At 48.4% G+C, this 19,354-nt stretch overlaps 1 protein-coding gene across 3 annotated transcripts in view; it reads left to right on the forward strand.

Annotated features, from left to right (window-relative positions):
• NUP160 (nucleoporin 160) overlaps window positions 1-18,451 on the forward strand; it is a 50,175-nt gene extending 31,724 nt beyond the window's left edge. For 2 of the 3 annotated variants that reach the window (XM_067550654.1, XM_067550656.1), the window contains exons 22-36: window positions 436-534; window positions 1,008-1,127; window positions 2,635-2,730; window positions 2,859-2,953; window positions 4,271-4,367; window positions 4,454-4,559; window positions 4,863-5,023; window positions 6,614-6,674; window positions 8,301-8,411; window positions 10,262-10,385; window positions 11,496-11,597; window positions 12,243-12,384; window positions 15,362-15,487; window positions 16,284-16,388; window positions 17,857-18,451. In XM_067550654.1, coding sequence (XP_067406755.1) covers window positions 436-534; window positions 1,008-1,127; window positions 2,635-2,730; window positions 2,859-2,953; window positions 4,271-4,367; window positions 4,454-4,559; window positions 4,863-5,023; window positions 6,614-6,674; window positions 8,301-8,411; window positions 10,262-10,385; window positions 11,496-11,597; window positions 12,243-12,384; window positions 15,362-15,487; window positions 16,284-16,388; window positions 17,857-17,943 — 1,632 coding nt within the window. In that variant the 3' untranslated portion in view covers window positions 17,944-18,451. The remainder of the gene's footprint in view (window positions 1-435; window positions 535-1,007; window positions 1,128-2,634; window positions 2,731-2,858; window positions 2,954-4,270; window positions 4,368-4,453; window positions 4,560-4,862; window positions 5,024-6,613; window positions 6,675-8,300; window positions 8,412-10,261; window positions 10,386-11,495; window positions 11,598-12,242; window positions 12,385-15,361; window positions 15,488-16,283; window positions 16,389-17,856) is intronic. The other variant, XM_067550655.1, reaches the window with a different exon arrangement.
• The last annotated feature ends 903 nt before the right edge of the window (window positions 18,452-19,354 follow it).

Genomic DNA, 19,354 nt, shown 5'->3' on the forward strand with positions numbered 1-19,354 from the left:
CCACCACCTTTGTGCTGGAAGCAGCTGAACTACTCTTTGTTCATGTGTTTTTTTCCCTTGGAGATTCCCAGCCTGGAAGATCTCTCCAAAAGGTGTGTGACTGTTACAAGCTACTGAAAAAGGCCCTTTGGAATGGAAACACACAGCTGCCCTTAACTAGAGTTATTGATACACACACTATTGATAATACACCTCACACTTTCAATTGATTGCTCATTTGCAAATAACATGTGGAAATAGGAATGGCATGGAATCACCCTTGCATCCTGCATTAATCTGTAGTACTATAGTTACAGCGTGTCCCTGAAGTAGCATTGCGAGAATCCAAAGTTTAAATCCCCAGTTTTTCTCTGGTAAAACAGGGACTGTCTTGTCGGCTTACAAATACATGTCAAGCTTTTCTGTCTCTGATCGGAGGATGCCTTTATCTCTTAGGAATACATTCGCCTGCTGCAGCCCTGGTGTCATGTGAACGTTGGCTCCTGTCGCTTCTTGATGGGAAGATGTTACCTTGTTATAGGCGAGGGACATAAGGTACAAAATATTTCTACTGCTTCCAAAAGTGGAGCATTGCTTCATCTGCAGGGTTCAGTGGTGGCTGTGTGGAACCACACTGTAATGCTTACCTGACCACTGATTACATTCTGTTCCTAGAGCTAGAAGATGTGTTGCGCCGAAAGAAATGCAAAACTCACTTCTTCCGTGGAGTTTTCCCTCAGATTTTCTCCCATCCACTCCCTCAAACCCACAAGTGTAAATGAGCAAGCAAGTGTATAAACCAGGTTAAGCTATTCCCCCTTCAGACAGGGGGAAGGGGCAGTGGAAAATTGTTTTTAAATACCTAGGAAGACAGCTAAGGAAACGCGTAGCTAGCTAGGGGTTAAGAGACTTAGCCCATCATGACCCTGCATGGCCTGACACAAAACCAAGCTGTCCTTTTCACCTGTATTCTGGATTGAGTCAGTCACCTGAGAAGAGCGTGCTTAGCAGCTTTATTTTTCTCCCAGGCTCTGGATTGTTTCTGTCAGGCTGCATCTGAAGTTGGAAAAGAGGAGTTCTTGGACAGGCTGATCCGAGCTGAAGACGGCGAGATGGCTTCCACCCCACGCCTACAGTATTATGACAAGGTATTCCTGCCATGACAGTACAGCAACTTGGTGCTTGCTGTGAAAGTTTGGTCACGGACGCTGCCCAGGCAGCCAGTCTTCATGGTTAGGCCTTTCCCTAGCCTTGCTAAAGACTTGGATGTAAGCCAACTTGTACAGTTAAGGCTACAAAATGATCTTTGTTAGAACTGAAGCCATGTTTAGCCTCTTGACAGGGCAAATGTATGTTTTGCAGGAAGGTCCTCAGGTTTGTGCAGCCTGGAAATATATGGCTGCTGAAGTGAAGAAGTCAGCACAGTATCTCTTGTCATGTGTGTTTGATATTAAATGCAATTTATTATTCCACCCCTCAACTTTCAGCAAACTTCAAGAATGGCTTGAGGTCTAGAGGAACTGCCTTATAGGAAGACTTCAGAAGCTTGGTCTATTTAGATTATCCAAGAAGAGGTTAAGAGGCAACTTGGTTCTTAGAGACTGTGATCTGTGTGGGGAAGAGACTTTTGCTGGCAGAGGGCTCTAATTCAGACAAAAGCAGAACAAGAGCCATTGGGTGGAAACTGCACCCAGACAAATCAGACCAGAGATAAGGTGCCAGTGTTTAACAGTGAGGATGAGTAATTGACGTCGGGATGTGATAGATTCTCCATCACTTGATGTCTTTCATCAAGACTCTGTGTATCTTTCTGAAAGACGTGCTCTAGCTCAAACAGCTGTGGGCTTGATGCAGGAATCACTAGGTGAGAGTCTCTGGCCTTGATCTATGAATTCTGTTGAGAATGCTTAACTGCATTGTGGTAGCTGCTTGGATTGTGGTTATGGGTCAGGGACTGTCTGTTCGGTCTGTACAGCGCCTTGCACCTTGGAAGCCCTGTTCCATGACTCCGGCTCCTGGGCATCACCACAGTACAAATAAGTTATATGAGGAGTGGGGAAGGAGGTTGGAGGTTGTGGCAGTCGAGTAGGGGACAGTTGGTGCTTTTGGCAGCTGGAGAGTTATGAACAGGAGTGATGGGTAAGTGTGTTGGCTACATCTCTTGTAGAATCATCAGCCCTGAAATGGTTATCTGCGCTGACATTTGAATTGTCAAATGCTCATTGAGATGAATGGAGCAGTCTGCATCTTTCATTGCTGTTGTTTAGTCTGCACACCCAAAATGACACATTGCATTTGCTTTACAGGTTTGCTCTTTGGGAATTTTTGCAATCATAAGGGCTTATAAACATTGAGAGAGAGAACCCAGTTCTGTGGGTTAGGTTCAGCAGAGAATTCCACAGCTGTGAAACACACCAGTGCCTTATCCCCATGTTCGTAACTTAGCAAAGCGTCCACCTTTGCAGCTGAAATCTTCCATTCCTGGCATCTGCTAGAAAACAAATGTGGGATTTTTTTTTGCAAATGTCAGCAAAATCTTTTTGGCTGTTTCTGAATTCGGTGAGGGTGAAAATAATTTTGTCATGGTAAACAAACAGAATTCTCCCCATTCTTAGACACCGCTACATCCCTCACAGGAATCTGTCTTTTCTTTAGGTCCTGCGATTGCTGGATGTTATTGGTTTACCTGAACTGGTCATCCAGTTAGCTACTCTAGCAATAACAGAAGCAGCTGATGACTGGAGAAGCCAGGTAGGCATTAATTCTTTTGTACAGCCATTGGGTTTTTTGTAAGCAGCATCTATTGCTCGCACCAAGAATTTATCTGAATTGGTACAGAGAATATTGACTGACCTGAGTTACACTCTCTGGTGTTTTAGGCTACTTTGAGGACGTGCATTTTCAAACATCACTTGGATTTAGGGCACAATAGCCAAGCATACGAGGCCTTAACCCAGAATCCAGATTCCAGCAGGTAACATCCTTGTGACTTTCAACACTACTGCCGTGCTGTTTGAGCAGTGGGCTGCGCTTAACTTCTGTCTCGTCACCTCTCGCTCACCTGGAAAGCTGTTGGTACAGAAGATTAATATCCCTCTCCTGTGATATTTGAGCTCCATTCAGTCCAGTGTAAGAAACTGAATCTGACAAGCACGAAGCATCCCACTCAAACATTGATCCTTGCACCGTAGCAGTGTGCTAGATCGGAACTAGACCGTGAATCCTGAATACAGGCTTATGTAGCCAGGACTGTCTTTATAACCAAGTGAAACTAGTTTCAGCGCATCCATCCAACTGCTTTTAGGTGCTGCTTGTAGCCAGTAAGATGATGTCCGAGTCTGCAGCAACCAGTGTCGTGGAGCGAGTGCTGCCCCAGTGGCAAAGCGTGCAGGAGCTAGCCCTCCAGCTGAGAGCTTTTTATATAGCCCATTGGAGAGCTGCTGTCAGTCCTGCAGCTGGAAATGTCCCTGCTGTCCTGGAGCTAGTCGCCCAACTGTAGGCCATCACTTTCTGGGGCCCCAAGGGTTCCCAAGCAAAGGCATTGTCAGCACTGAGTGAGTAAGGTGTTAATTAAATCATGTTAACAGGTTGCCTAACATGGCTTAAACCCCACCTAGCACTAAATGTAGATGGACTCTTGTGTTTAAAACCGTGTACCCTGGCTTGGTTAACCTGAAGGTCTGCCTAGCTTCCACAGCTCCTTCTCACCCTGAAAGTCAAAAACGAGGTTATTCCTGGATATGCTATAAGCCCATGCTAAATAGGTCCTAATAGTCTGCCCATTGACTGAGAAGCCCCTTCTTGGCCAGAGAAGAGCACAGGATCAAGAGAGGCAGAGATCACTTTGCTTTTCCCAGCTAGTCAGTGAGAGGCTTTCCCACCCCAGTCAGTTTCATGAGTATGTCGAGAGTGCCGGGGGGGCGTTTATGTATAGGACTGGGATTCTGCCTGAATCCCTCACCTACTGGCGAGGAAGGAAGCAGGGGAGCTCTGTTCCTTAGGATGCTTGAAGAGAGCAGAGTCCAACTCCCCTGTCCAGAGTCCCTGCTTTCAGCCAAGCTTCCTGCAGATTTCTCCACCGCCACCCCCTTTCACCTCCCAAAAGCATAGCCAAATGGCAGGCCTTCCTGGGGCCCAGATGGATGGGAAGTCTTCATCCCCCATCACAAAGTCTGAACCTCTCATGGCTTATAAAGTGTGCACATATTAACCTCCTCTGCTGGCCAATGGGCCTCTTGCCTGACTGCCTATCCAAGTTCATTAGAATAGCTCTGCCTTTGTCTCTTTCTAGGCAGCTGGATTGTTTGCGCCAGCTGGTGGTGGTTCTGTGCGAGCGCTCCCAGCTGCAGGACCTGGTGGAGTTCCCCTATGTGAATCTCCATAATGAGGTAATTCAACTGCTGTGGGTTGGGGAGGGGGAGAGGGATTGCAGTGGAAGCAAGCTGAAAAACTCCCGTGTGTCCCCGTGTCTTAGGTGGTGGGGATAATCGAGTCTCGTGCTCGAGCAGTGGACCTGATGTCTCACAATTACTATGAGCTGCTCTATGCTTTCCACATCTACCGTCACAACTACCGCAAGGGTAAGGCTGCTGGACGTCACTCGTTCCTTGCCTCTGGTCTCTCGGCACTGGGCTCTCCTTGTCTGGGTGGCAGGTTGTAGAACTGTACTAGTATATCTTGTATCCACACCCAGTCAATTGCGTGGGTCTCTCCATTTATGCTGTTCATCTGGCCAGATGCTATGGGATCTCTTCGATATAGCACTGTTCCCCGTCTCTTTGGCCTAGCCAGGGTCCTCCTGCATATAGCCAGCAAATCCCCAGAGGAGTCAGCCCAATGTAAAGAGAATTCTGCTATGATGAAATGTTCGTCTTTTTCCCCAGCTGGGACTGTGATGTTTGAATATGGCATGCGCCTAGGCAGGGAGGTGCGGACGCTCCGTGGGCTTCAGAAACAAGGGAACTGCTATCTCGCTGCCATTAACTGCTTACAACTGATCCGCCCAGAATATGCCTGGATAGTGCAGCCAGCTTCCGGAGCAGTGGTATGAAATCTTGAACCTTGGGCTTGTTTTAAAACTAAGTGTTGACCATGGGCCTATTTTTTTTTAATAGCAACCCCTCTCGTTGTGAAGGTACTTCCATCGTAAGGCCATTCTGATATCACCAATGGGGTTCACCTCCTATTCCTGCTACTGTATAGGACATGAGGTTGGTCATAGGCGTTAGGGGCTGGGCGCTGCCATTCTCAAATGCCTGCTATTTCTGCTCTCCGCAAACAGGATCAACACTGGATTTGGAGACTGCAGGAAGGAGCCAACCTCAGCCCCGGGGCCAGGGCTCTGACTGAGGGGAGGGTAGCCTGCTGCTGGCAGCCCCTCTTGCCCATACTCAGCAGGGAGTTAGGTGGCAATTTTTGTGCTTCGTAACATCGCTAGGGCATGGTCTACATTAGAAAGTTTTTTCAGCATAGCTATGTGGGTGAGGAGCGTGAGAGAATTGCAGCCTGACCAAGATAGCCCTGCCGCCAAAGCCCGAATGTAGAGACAGTTGTACAGGCAAAGGAGTCCTTTACCAGTATTGATTGATCCATTCGGGGAACTGGGTTAAGCTGTACTGGCAAAAGAGTTCTTTGGCTGTGGTATAGTTCTAACAAATAGCTATGCCAGCCAGCCCTTTTTAAGTCTAGACACAGCCCATGTTGTGCCAGGGGCAGGGAGAACTACTTCAAGAGGGTTAAAATGTTCAGATACTTGCTAACCACATTCAGTAGAAAATTTGAACAGCCTGAACTTTCACAAGTTTCTCCATCTTGTCTGACTGTTCTTGGCAGGGAGCTAGATGTGACCCAGTTGCTTTTTTTGTTCAGCTGTTTGGGAAGCAAAAAGTGCAAAAGATGTCTATGCCCCCTCTTCCCCAGCTGTATAACATGCAGATGAATGGATTTTCTTTGTACTTGGTGGGCGGGGGGAGAGAAATCATTTTCTGGCTGAGACCAAAGAGGCAACATTATACCCCCAAAGGAGAACTTTCTAAATCTGGTTTAGAATGGAAGCCATCATGTAACCTATCACTGCAAATGCTATAATCCTCAGAGCCCTGTAGCCATGGTAACTGCCTTGAAGTTCACCCCCACTCCCATTCAGGGTGCGTTGTGCTTGTCTTAGGTGCACACTGTTCTTATTGGGCGTAGCCCTCCAAAAGAGGGGAAATGGATGCATTCCATCAACTTCATTTCGAAGGTGGAGCAGATAGCTTGGCCCTGATTTTAGCATGGGCGGAATACCTCCATCTGACAAGGGCGGGAGATCGCTGGAGTCAAGGACCAACCTATAAATTCTCTACCTCATTTCCTTGGTTCTCCTTTACTTGGGTAGGGTTTTGTTTCTTACACAAGTGTGAACGCTTTGTTTTGCATCTGAGATCTTGCTATAGATGTTGGGTTCAGTGTGGCAGGGAATACATGAGACTTGCACTGCTTTCTGTAGCCAGAACCATACAGATGTAGCCTTTTGGAATTGATAAATAGCCCTACAGCTCTTCCACTGTGACTGGGTCTGAAATGGAGCACTTAGAAGGGGAAGGGGCCTACCCTTTGAAATCCAGCTTCAACTAAATCTTTTTCTTCCTGGCAGTATGAACGCCCAGGAGCGTCCCCAAAGAGAAGCCATGATGGGGAGTGCACAGCTGTCCCAAGTAAGTGACTGGCACATCCCATAATGCTTGTATTCTAGCACTCTTTGCTTTGGACTCAAAAGTTCTGCTGCTAGCTAGTAACCTGGGAGAGGTCTCCCCTCCTTCCACAACCTCTATACTGCAAGAAATGTGTGCTGCCCTTCTCTAATCCCCCTTGTGTCCTTGGAGTTCACATTCTTAAAATTCCAACATACTGTTTTGTAAAAAAAACATCAGGGTTATGACGACAATGTCCTTTCTTCTTGCATTACACTGTTTGCATTACACACACACTGCTAGCAAATACAGAGGAGTGCATATTCCAGCACGACAAACTCTGACCCCTGCATTGTTTTGCATATGTATTTATCTTCATTTTGATATTTAAATATTTTCTGAAGGCATATGATTTAGTGGGAAATGGGTGATACAAAGGGTCTGCCTTGGGCACTGTCTAGTTTTTTTTAACATTTCAAAAGGCAGAAATAATAACTACCTATTGTGTTAAGAGGTGTCTGGCATTTGTAACATTCTTAACTGGATTTCTTTAAATGCAGCATAGGAGTTAAAAACTAGCAAAGAGAAGTCAGTCAAGTTGAATTCTGTTTTTCAATTGTCTGCTGTAACATGACTCCATGGGCTGATAGAGGAACACACAGATATGCTAGCCCCTTTGCATAATGTCCAGAGGAGCCATTTTGAAGACTGATCATCTAAAAGCAAATGGCGAGCAAATTCTAGTTGTCGCTGGCCTAATGCTAAAATGAGAGCGGGAATGTCCTGGGTTCACAGGCGAGTCCAAATCTGCTTTATCATGTGCCCCAGTTACATCGTTGGCTAAGGGAGAGCACATTGCATCTCCATAAGATCAGTTTTTCTGCAGCCTTCGTAAAGCCAGGGTGGGCATTTCCACTGCTTTGTCACCATTAGCTTGAGAATGTTTGTAACTTTCATGTTCATTGGGTGCTGTAGACTGTGCTAGGTGCCTGAATATCCTGCAATCTACTTCAGCTGTGTTGTGTGCACTGGGAGAGGTAGGGCAAGGGCTTCAGTCAGAGGTCAGGTGGCTATTCAAGTAGCTAATGTGCCCATCCTGATGGGATGGGGGTCCCATTAGTCTCCATGGCTGGGGGTGTTTTAAACTTGGTTTGTTTTATACGTAGTTGTGGATTCTGCAGTGTCTTCCATAGGGTGCTTGGTGATTGGAGCTTGCTTTGTGGCTTCATCTGCCATGCCTCCATGCTCTCCTGCAAGTCCTTCCTTTAAAAATGGGTTTCACTGCATTCCCAAAGGGCCAGTCATCCTCTTGTGGATGTGTTAATGTAGGGTGTGCCTACACTGCAGTCGTGAGGTGTGAATGCAGCGCAGCTAGATAGACCCGAGCTAGTTTTGATTTAGCTAGATAAGCGAATCTCATGTTAGGTCAAAGCTGTCTACATCTCTTGTAATCACGCCGCCTGATTACAGTGTAGACGTATATCCTAAGTGACCACACGTGCTCTCTTCAATCACTTGTAGGTTGTATCCCAATCTTCCTCTATCTTTTAGACCATAAACTCTGTAATGCAGAGGCTTTCCCATCCCCTTTGTCTGTGAAGTATCTGGCCCATACTGGGCATTCTCTAAATAAACATCTGTTCTGTACAGCAGCTCGCCAGATAGAAATCCTGGAGCTGGAGGATTTGGAGAAGGAGTGCATGTTGGCTCGCATCCGACTAACTCTTGCGCAGCATGAACCATCAACAGCTGCTGTTGCAGGTAGGACTGGGATACCGGCCTACAGGACTCAGAGCTGCTTTTGGAGAATAGGGGCTTAGTTCATATGCACTGAGTGGGGATGTGAAACTGTTTTTGCATCTGCAGCCACATTGTCTTGTGATCACAAGCTAACCAGGGGATGGAATTGGCTATACTGGAATGGGAAACCTGCCAGGGATGTTTATCAACTGGAGAAGGTTCAGAGAAGAGTCGGGAGAATGATTATAGGATTAGAAAATTTGCCTTATAGTGAGAGACTGAAAGGGTATGTCTAAACTGCAATTAGACACCCGCGGCCTGCTAACTTGGGCTCGCAGAGCTCTGGCTAAGAGGCTGTTTAATTGCGGTGTTTACGTTCAGGCTCAGACTGCAACCTGAGCTTTGGGATCCTCCCACCTCACAGGGTCAGCCCAGCCCAAACAGCTACACTGCAATTAAACAGCCTCTTAGCGGGAGCCCCACACACCTGAGTCAGCTGGCACGAGTCAGCCATGGCTGTCTAATTGCAGTGTAGGCTTACCCAAAGAGCTCAATCTGTTTAGTTTAACAAAGGGAAGGTTAAGGGGTGACTTGATCACAGTCTAGAAGTACCTGCAAGGGGAACAAATAATATTTACTAATGGGCTCTTCAGTCTAGCAGTGAGAAGTCTAACACAATCCAAGGTCTGGAAGTTGAAGCTAGACAAATTCGGACTGGAAATAAAGCGTACATTTTTATCAGTGAGACTATTGAACCGTTGGAACAATTTACCAAGGGTCATGTGGATTCCCCATCCCTGACGATTCTTAAGTCAAGATTGGATCGTTCTCTAAAAGCTCTGCTCTAGGAATTATTTGGGGGCAGGTCTCTAGCCTGTGTTATGCTGGAAGTCAGACTAGATGATCACAGTGATCCCTTCTGGCCTTGGAATCTATGAAATTTAGGATTTGTGAAGTATGAATGGTAAGGATTTTTTCAGTCAAACCTTTAACTAGTGCACCAGCAAAATGTATGTGGGCACTGCTGCTCTTAGAGGTGTTTTGCTTTCTTTGTTGAGACCATTCAGAAGTCTAAGTGATTTGTGGGGTTTATTTGAAAAATCTCACAAGAGTAGGTGGCTCTCATCTCTAGTAAGTACCTTCTGCCTCCTTAACTTCTCCTGCGGTTTTAATTGGATACCGTAATTTTCACTGCCTCTCCAGAACCAATACATTTGTTTCTTTGTGCTGTTAATCACTGCTCTGTTCCACCCCAGAAGCAGGATCACTCTTTAGCCTTTAATATCAGTGTCTGTCAACATGGTACAAACATGGCTTCAGAGTAAGAATATCCCCATCAATCTTCTTCCCTGCTTCCAAGAGGCGAGCGAGGTTTTGGTTTATAGGCCGAACGGCGCCCATGGCTAGGTTTGCTGAACATTTTGGTTATAATCCGTTTCGATCACTTATAATTTTGCCAATCTATAACCATTTAGTCTGAAGCTTTCCATGCTTGCACTCTGCTTCAGGCTGATTTTTTTTTTTTTTTTTATTTTAAAGTCCAGTGGTTTTGGAGAATGAGGTTAAAGGGAAATAGTCTTTGAGTTCCTGTTTCAGCCAGTTTACCTGGCACTGTGGGGAGGCTTGTTTTTCTGTAATTCCCAGAATCTGCCAACACCTTTTTTTGCAGTTCATAACTCTGACACTTTGCACAGTCTAGTGTTTGTCTTCTGAAGAATTTCCTGACTTTTAATGTAGTACACTGGTGTAGCTGTCACGGTGAATCCCTCAGTAAGGAGGGACTGCATGCTACAGCGTTGTACTTTTAAATGAAAGGTCTTTGTGAATGTTCGGTTTGCAGTATGCACTGACTGGGTGTTCTGTTTGCACAGGAAGCTCTTCACCAGAGGAAATGGTGGCTCTCTTGGTTCAGGCTGGCCTCTTTGACACAGCCATCTCACTCTGTCAGACCTTCAAACTCCCCCTGACGCCTGTTTTTGAGGGACTGGCTTTCAAGTACGTAACTAATTGTCATGCTTTTAAGGTTATATAACACAAGGGTGGAAGAACTTGTTTTACACTAGCTCTGTGGAGTTAGGACTGTTCCTGGCCTGTCAACTCTCAGCTGTCTCATAAGCCTGCGAATTTTAGGTGCTAACGTGAGTTATGCTCTTGGAAACAGCTGGGTTTAACTGAGAAGGGCAGGGATCAGCAAAAGGGAAGGAGATGGTTAGTGATAGTGATACCATCTCCTCACTCCAGGGGTGGGGACAGCTAAGGGCACTCCCTTCAAGCCTTTGTTGGGGAGTCCCACACTCGTGTGCATCTACGTTTGAATTTTCAACCTAAAATGATCTCAGGCACGCATCAAGAGTGCGGGGCTTTCCTCTGATATCTAAAAACAAGAAAACAAGGCTGATCAAAACACGACTGTTTTAAATACTTCCAGGTGTTTTGGCTCTGACGTGGGATGCCTGGACTCTGGAGGTGGCAGCCTGGATATTCACTGAACTGCACAAAGAGGCTTTCCTCGCTGTGTAGCTCAGCTGCTCTCAAACTGTGGCTGCTGGAGCACATGCTGCTTTTCCAGGCATGTGGTGCTGGCTTCTTTTTTCCAAATGCCGCATAATGTTAGAGGGAGCTAGAACACCTGGAGTATTTCTGCAGCATTTCTTTTCACACTGCAAATGCTGTGATTCCACAGGGGTATATTGCAATCTCAAGGGGTCTGTGTTAGGAGCGTTTGAGAGGCCATTCCTGCTTGTTGGAACATGTGCACTACGCTCCTGTGTTTAGTTTCCTGGGTTTGCCTAGTGCATATGGAACAGGTCACATTTCTTTGGTTCAGGTTGGTTATTGATGGGCTCTTGTCACTTAGGAGCTATTTAGGGGTGTGATTTTGTTTTTAAATTGACCAATCTGAAGATTTTAACTTCAAGCAAGTAATTAACACCACTGTGTCTCCTGCTAAACCAGCTAAGGTAGTACCTGCTGGGAGTATTACTGCATTGGGGAGGACCAACCTGACCAAACAATTTCACGATGTAGCTGTGGGAAGGGAGGGCATGGGGACCCCTGCTTTGTGTGCAGCGAGATCTGTACGATGCTGGATGTTGTGTGTTCCAGATGCATCAAACTGCAGTTCGGAGGGGAAGCAGCTCAGGCAGAAGCCTGGGATTGGCTAGCAGCAAACCAACTCTGCTCTGTCATTACCACCAAGGAGTCCAGGTAGGGTATTTGTTTTCTCTCTGAGGACACGGTTCAGGGCTGCTCTTCAAAGGCAGGCAGTGCTGCAGCTTCTTGTTGTAAAGATCTCTTACAAAAACTAAGATTTTTTGGGGTTCATAAAAATCCCAGGATTCCAGTCGCTTCAGAGGGGACTGTGTAGCAACAAAGCTTTTGTGGCAAAGGACCACATTCTTGCAATGTAATGCAAACACAGCCACCCTGTTTCCCCCAACCTTGCACCTGAGGTTCCAGCCACACACATGCAGCAATAAAGCATTTGTTCACTTTCCTCCACCCTCTGCACCTCACTTGTGTTTACTTGTTGCTGCTTAAGTGCACTGTCCTAAATGCAGACAATGAAGCACCTGCTGTGGGCCTGGCCACAACTCAAGTAAAGCCAGGCACTACGACTGCTGGTCCTTGACAACGTTGCGTTGCCTTTCTTTTACTTCTAAATCTTGCTGCGAGCTCTTCTCCGGTGGGCTGCCCCCTCTCAGCTCTAGGTCGCTGTGATTACTGGTTTCCATGTGGATCCATCTAGCTGCTAATCTACTGCGGACTAAAGCACAGCTGGTAACGCGCAAGCTACCCCATCGTGGTTTAAGCACAGGAATATCAAATGAAGTACTCTATCCTGTCTTCTAGTGCAACAGATGAAGCATGGCGGTTGTTATCTTCCTACCTGGACAAATACAAATCCCAGAACCATCTCTATCATCACTGTGTGATCAACAAACTCCTGTCTCATGGGGTGCCATTGCCCAACTGGCTAATCAACAGTTACAAGGTAAACGCTTTGTGTGTAGAGCGAAGAAAGGAAAAGGGGGAGACGTGATTGTGTGGCTGTCGTTACTTGCAGTACATCTGCTTGTCAGGAATTTTGTGCTCCTGCAATTTATCGAGCACCCCTTGTAATTCAGAAGCCAAACCGAAGCTGAAACAATTTTAAGGGTTAAATAGTCTGATCTCCAAACTAGACTTTCCCCCTCCTGGAAACAGGCAACTTTCTTAGCTACAAAGCCAGGTGAATAGGGCAGCTTGGCCACATCCTAAACCCTGGGTTTGGACAGGCTGCAGAAGGTGGGGGGTAGGCAACTGCAGTGGGCGTTAGGATCTGGAAGGAGTAACTTTGCCTGTCGAGGAGGCTGTTGTGTTTGGAAGAGAAGGAGGTCAGGAAGAGGGGTTGCTGTGTGGGGTGTGGATGGGGCTTCTGGATAAGGAAGTTAGATGGTTGCTGGGGAAGGGAGAGGGGGGGAGCGTGTGGATACCAGGACTCTTGTGGAGGGTTAAAATGAAGAGGGTGCTGAGGGGGTGGATTGTCAGCGGCTCTTGTGGTTTCTTTTGAGCGGGAGAGCATATTAGGAGACCCCTGGACTCCCGGAGAAGGTGGGACTCTTTAGCGGTGAAGGGTGCACTGAATGAGGCAGCGTCTGTGTGGAAAATAGTATGTGATCCTATAATTACAGACTGTGGTAATGCATACATACAAGGGGGCCAAATTACATTTGCTCAGGCATCTGGAAACTTGCGTGTGCTGTTTTTGCAGCTTTATTGTTTTGAACATCGTTTTTCTGTAGTTTTCTAAGTTTTGTAAAAGCAAACTGAAAATTCAGCTATTCCATCACGTGGGATCATACTGACTTGGCAGCAGGCTGTCATCCTCCGTGTGGGTCAGACACTGAAGGGGGATGAGGCCCACATTTTGCGAGTGAGTTTCACAGCTGTCCTTGTCCCAGTCTCATGCCCCTTCTCCCCAGATCTTCACACCTCTGCATTCTAGATGGGTAGCTTCCTCCTCCTCCCCTTCACGGCGATGGGCTTGGGGGAGCATTGTGACAACACAGTAAAGGAAGTCTTTTGATGTCCATTCTGGTGCCACAGCCCCTGGCTGGCTGGGCTAGCAATCAGAAGTCACGCACAGTCCTGCAGCCCTGGGATGGAGCGAGCTCCGTGCAGATAGAATCTTTGGCTAATTTAGTTGTTAAACATTTAACAAGCCTCTACTGACCAGGTGCAAACTGAGACTTTCTAAGGATCTGGGCAAATTTTTATGGGAGAGCTAAAGGTACATCCCCGATACCAGGGTGGCTGCCCGCTCTGGCATATTTCCAGCCCTGGCTCCAAAGCATGGAGGCACTAGAACTTATCAGTAAAAGAGTTGAAAGAATTTTTTACCATGGGCAAAAGAGTGTATTATTCCTATTTTTGTTCTGAGAAATGAAACTTTCCAGTCAACTTCAGCAGGGGAAACTTTAGCACGAATAGTTAGACAAAGTTATAAGCAACTGAAAGCAGGGTCTTATAATGGGAAGTATTGGGCAATCTTAACTATTGGTGGTGCCACCTGCACTGCTGCTAACTGGTGAGCCAAATTGGTGAGCCAAATTTCAGATTGGTTAAAGTTAGAATAGTCCTGCTTATTGTGGAAGCATTATTCATTCGTAAGATTGATTAAGATGAGGAGGTTTGTGTGTTTCTTAGTTTTGTATTTCAACCCAGAAGGAAGATATTTGAGGGAGTGGAAAGGTCTGACAATGGACTGGCTTTACCCTTCTGTAGCGGTTGCAAGGGCACTTTCTGAAACTTGGATTTCTCTGGCTCCTGGCAAGATGACTCTACTAAACTTTGAAGTGTGGCTATCCCCATTAAAAAAAAAGCAGCAGTATTCTCTGCAGAAATCTTATAATATTTCCTCCTAGTGAAGCCCCTGTAGCTTATCTAAATTTTTGGTCCTTTGGAAAGGAAAGGCCAAGAAACTTCTCAAGTCTGACACTTCATACTCAGGGATCAGAAACGCTTTCCATGGCAGCCGTAACTTTGTTCCCGTGTGTGCCGTATGCTGGCAGAGGAACAGACCCACTTGTAAAATGCTGGGTATGTGGTCAGTTCTTGCCCAACACAGTATAATGGAGAGGGGACAGCGTTCCTGCCTATACTGGCTTGTCCAGGGAGATTGTAAATCAAGTTGTGTAGCTCAGAATGAGCCCGCTATCCGTGCTTGTAAGGGCTAGGAGGTCAGAGGTATTAGGGGGGCACCTGTGGGTGAGGGGCTTGTGGGATGAGTGTATTGGGAAGGTTTCACTGCAGGGCAAGTGAGCTGGAAAGGGGGTTTCTTGGAAGGAATTGGCATCTTGGGGCATGTGGTTGCAGGCAGATTCAGAAGCCAGGAGAGGTAAGAGCCAGCAGGTGCTTGTGCAAGGTTCCAAGGGCTGTTGAAAAGGGGAGTGACAGTAGGATCGGGAGCTTGGAGGGTGAGCATGGCAGAGAATGCAGGGGCAGGAGCCAACAGCAGCGAGGAGGGTAGCTTTGGTCTCCGGTCAGAGCAAATTCCAGCCTGCCGCTTGCCGAGGCTGTCATGTGGCACTGTGCATACCTGCAAGGGGCTGGGGCACAGGCTGTTGTTGTGGGAAGTGTAACCCTGACTGTGATTACTCTGGTTTAGGTGAAACCCCACCCAGTGCTGAGGGCAGATCCCCACCCCGTCTGGCTGCTTTGAGTGGCTCAGGCAGCAGAGCCTGGGGAGGCCTGTCCACCTAGCACGCCGGGATCCCCTGGAGCCTCCCCAGGGAACACATAGCTTGGAACAGCTGTGCTGGGGCCAGAGGCCTCTCAGGATCAGGAGTGGAAAGGGACTTAGACCTAGGGACTCTGTGTGGCTGGTCCTGCGCTCTGGGCAGCAGCTCGGAGGGCCGTGAGTGACCCCTGCGCCCCTCACAGCCAAGCAGAGCAAGGCTCAGACTGTCGCTAACCCTGTTTGCTTATAGAAGGTGGATGCTGCTGAGCTCCTTCGCCTCTACTTGAATTTTGCCCTCCTGGAGGAAGCCGCAGACTTGGTGTTGGAGTACGTGGACGCCTTACTGGGGAAGGGCCATGAGCACTTTGGGATTGAGGTAGGTAGGGCTGAAACGCCGCTGCTCCCGGGGCCTTGACAGTGGGCCTTAGCTACGGGTGGCGGCCAGCTCTGAACCAAGGTTAAGGACCGCTCCTCCAGAGTGCCCTGTGTTCTGACAGGTTGTCTTTGCTGGCTTTGACGTCCCCCCTCCACACAACTCCCTGCACAGCCCCTCTGGCTGGTTTCTAGGGCAGCGCCTCCCTTCCCCCATTCGGATGAGACGGCGAGGGGCAGCAGAGGGCCAAGCAGGGGCCTGCAGCAGAGGGGGAGCTGCCGGCTGAAGCCGAGCAAGGCCCATGCGGAGCCCTGCGCTGCACCAGCGTGCAGTGTTGGGGCAGGTCGCGGTCCGTGCTGTTCACAGACCCAGGATCGGGTAACACGCCTGCAATGAGGGTGAAGCTCTTCAAAGAACTAACCACTGGCGCACTCCGTTCTCTGCAGAGAGCATGGCACCTTCCTAAACACGGGACAAAATGGTGTCAGGAGCCATTCTGCAGGTGCCTGCTGGGGAGCAGAACTGGATTCTTAGCTCCTCCGAAGCCAAGACCTGGCCGTGTTAAGTATCTCTGCAGTGAACATGAGCCTGTTTAAAGGAGAGGCAGTGTGTCCCAGTGGCTAGAGCACTGGAATGGGACTCTGCAGATGCGGGTGTTGGGTGACCATAGGCAAGTCACTTCTCCCCTTTGCCTCAGCTTCCCCATCTGTACAATGGGGATAACTGAGGTCTATGGATTCACAGCGCTAGATAAGAGCTTAGTGCTGTAGTTTTTACTAAAGGTTACTCTTCTCTTTAGCGTCCATTATCTGCTATTGCACCAATGGTATGGCTGCCGTACTCGGCTATTGACCAGCTGCTTCACGCCTTGGGAAAGAACACAACAAATCATCACAGCATTGTGGTGAGTGCATCTCCACAGTGCTGCCACCCAAAGTCCTGAGCGAGGTGTGTCTGCCCAAGGGGATGGAAGCACGACAAAGGGTGTTTACAGATGCCGTGGAAAGGACGGGAGCAGGCAGGAACCCAGTGATAAACAGAGTTCTGAAATGAATGACAGCTGAGGCTCTGTCTGATCTGCCTTTAACAGAAAAAGAGCAGTTAGGAGGAATGGGAGACGTTTAAAAGTGTTGGCAGAGTACGGATGAGAATCTGGCAATGTTGCCTGTACAGGTCAGCTGTGCCTCCTAGCAAGGGAGGGACCCACAGTCCCCAGGCCACTGACGCTGCAGTAACCTCCCCCTTCCTCCACAGCTCTTCAGCTGTCTGGGAAAAAGCCAGTTTGCAAAAACCAGTGGCATCCTGCGTGCTGCAGCACTGTGCCGTGAGCTTCCTCCTGAGCCACGCAACAAGCAGGAAAACAATCCCTGGCTGGTGGGGAAGTTCCACAGCAGGTGCATCTGGTCTTAAAGGGTATCAGAACAAGGAGCAAACACAGCAAAGGGGGAATCTGCAAAGTGGAGTGGGAGAGAGTGGTTTGTTGTTGTGAGCTCGGTGGGTGAAGGAATGGTTGTGGCAAGATGCTGTAGGTTTGTACTGTCCATCATTTGTGCCTCGCAGAACCGTACACGTCTACTTGAATGAATTTCTAGTCCATAAACCCCTTTGGCAAAGAACGTGGAAGGCTGCCAATAGTGTGATTGTGAATGGCGAGGCTGAGGAATGATGCCCAGAGAGGGGGCTAGTGCAGGGAGTGGAGTGATTAGAAATCTTCCCGACGGAGTTGAAAAGGGGAGTAAAAGGGGAGGGTTGTGGGCCACAGCTAGCCAGATGAGAAGTTGTTTCCCCAGCAAAGGCAGGGAGTTCGGAAAGCTGGGCAGGAAATAAAGGATCTAGCTTGGAGAAGCACAGCTACTGTGTATGGAATTCAAAGCAGGCATAAATCTGGAAAACAGCAATGCTGGAAGACCAGGGTGATAGTGGCCAGCAGAGCTGCTCGTTGGTGGGATGCAGCACAGCAGCCAAAGGAGCCTGCTGTTCTGGGCTGCATGTGTGGAGGCAACGTGTGAGGAGCGGGGAGGTGATGGCCCTGCACTCTGGCATGCCAGTTTTTAGTTCTGGGCACCTTATTGCCTGAAGGGGGCTCCCGGGAAGCAGGCTGCCGGAGCAAGGGATGTCTGGCTAGGCAGAGATGAGGGGGCACTGTGCCATAGCATTCTGCTCCAGGCTTTCTGCATCCTCCAGTGCTCAGGGGAATTTACAGGCAGGACCTCTCTGTGGAGGCTACAGCCAAGGCTGCCCCGTTCGCTAACTCCACCCAGGACAGTGTTGTAATGATGGTCTAAGTGGGGACTGGGGGAGGGGGAGAAGCGACTGTCCCATTCTGAGCCGCTCTGTCTCCTCTGATGGCTGCCCTCACTCTTCTCTCCTAGCTGTACCAGAAGGTGCATGACAAACTGGAGGACTACCAACAAAAGGTCGACATGGCAACCCGAGATCTCTTATATCGCCGGAACTAGCAGGCTGCGTGGCCTTTCTATTCCCGCTGCCTGACGGGGCTGGAGACCAAGCACCAGCGCGCTTGCAATGTTCTGCAGTGACTGTGTCTCATGCCTGAGACTCCATCTCTGCATGGGGCTGTCACCATGAGTGGGAAGGTCGGGGTCACGTGCCTGCCCCATGTGCAGCTATTCTACAAATTCTATTTTTCCATGACAGTCCAAAGAAGCATTCCCTGCTCGAGTCAGGGGATTGGAGAGCTTCTGTTTGAAATGTGTCGCAGAGCCGTTCTGTCTCGCTTTAATGTAACCCCTTTCAACCGAGGAGACGGTGGGTTCGTTTATTGCACTGCAATTCCCACATTCTGTAAACCCCACATTCCCTCCAGTTCTCTTTTTACTGAATTCCTTTGGCCAGGAGGTCCTGTCCTTCCCATCCTGTATCGTAAATGGGAACCAAAGGATTTGTCCTCTTTATTTATTGTGGCGTTTTTGGATGATCTTTATTAAAATGAAACTTTTGTTACGAGCCGGAGTTAAGATTGCTGTATTAAGCCATTGAAAAGGGCGTGTCCCAAAGCTGCGGCTGAGGAGCGCTGACTTGGCATCTGTCCAGGGGCGCTCAGGAGATGGAGCACTCGGGATGGGGTGTAAGGCTGCATTGCTAGGTAACAGCTGGTGTCGGAAGAGGTGTCGGTCTGGTCTCCAGTGCTTTGGGCTGGCTGACAATGGCACATTCAGCCCTAAATGCTGACCCAGCAGAAGAAAACTCCTGAATGTGGGGGCGTCGCAGACCCCAACCCATTTGACAGGCAGAGTCTGCGGAATTTCAACTTGCCTTTAAAACCAGTTTCTATTTAGATTAGAACTGCTTTGGGGCAGGGACTGTCCCTTTGTTCTGTCTGTGCAGCACCTAATGGATGTGACTAGGGCTTCTAGGTGTACGGCATACAAATATGTAATAATCCTCATGGCCATGAAAAAAACCTTCCAAACATGGACAGCGTCTCACTGCTGCAGTCTCTGCCTGAGTCTGCGGATAGCCTGAGGCGGGGACATGAGGGCACAAACTCCCCTTTTTTAGCCCCTCTGTCTCAATGGAGCATCGGCTCTAAAGCCGGATGACGGCACTTCAGATGTCAGCGTTAGTTATTCCATTGCTGAGGTTCTTGGCGGGCAGGAGGGGACAGTGCAGCTCAGTGGAGGTGGAAAATGGAAGATGCAGAGGGGACTAAGTGAGATGAGTCAAAGCAGAAAAGCACAAAGGAGGCTGGAGAAGGAAGGAGGAAGTCAAGGGCACAGAGGTGCCCTTAAAGGGAAACATTTTCCCCCATTGCATGGTGCAGGTGTTGAATGCAGGGCACCAGTTCCTAGTCTCTGCCTCTGCTTGCAGGGGGCATGGCTGGGGTCAGGGTGTCTGGGCTCTTCTGTC

Source organism: Emydura macquarii, unplaced genomic scaffold (assembly GCF_026122565.2).
Source record: "Emydura macquarii macquarii isolate MOO-44397 ecotype Brisbane River unplaced genomic scaffold, CSIRO-AGI_Emac_v2 contig_1305, whole genome shotgun sequence".
NCBI lineage: Eukaryota > Metazoa > Chordata > Testudines > Chelidae > Emydura > Emydura macquarii.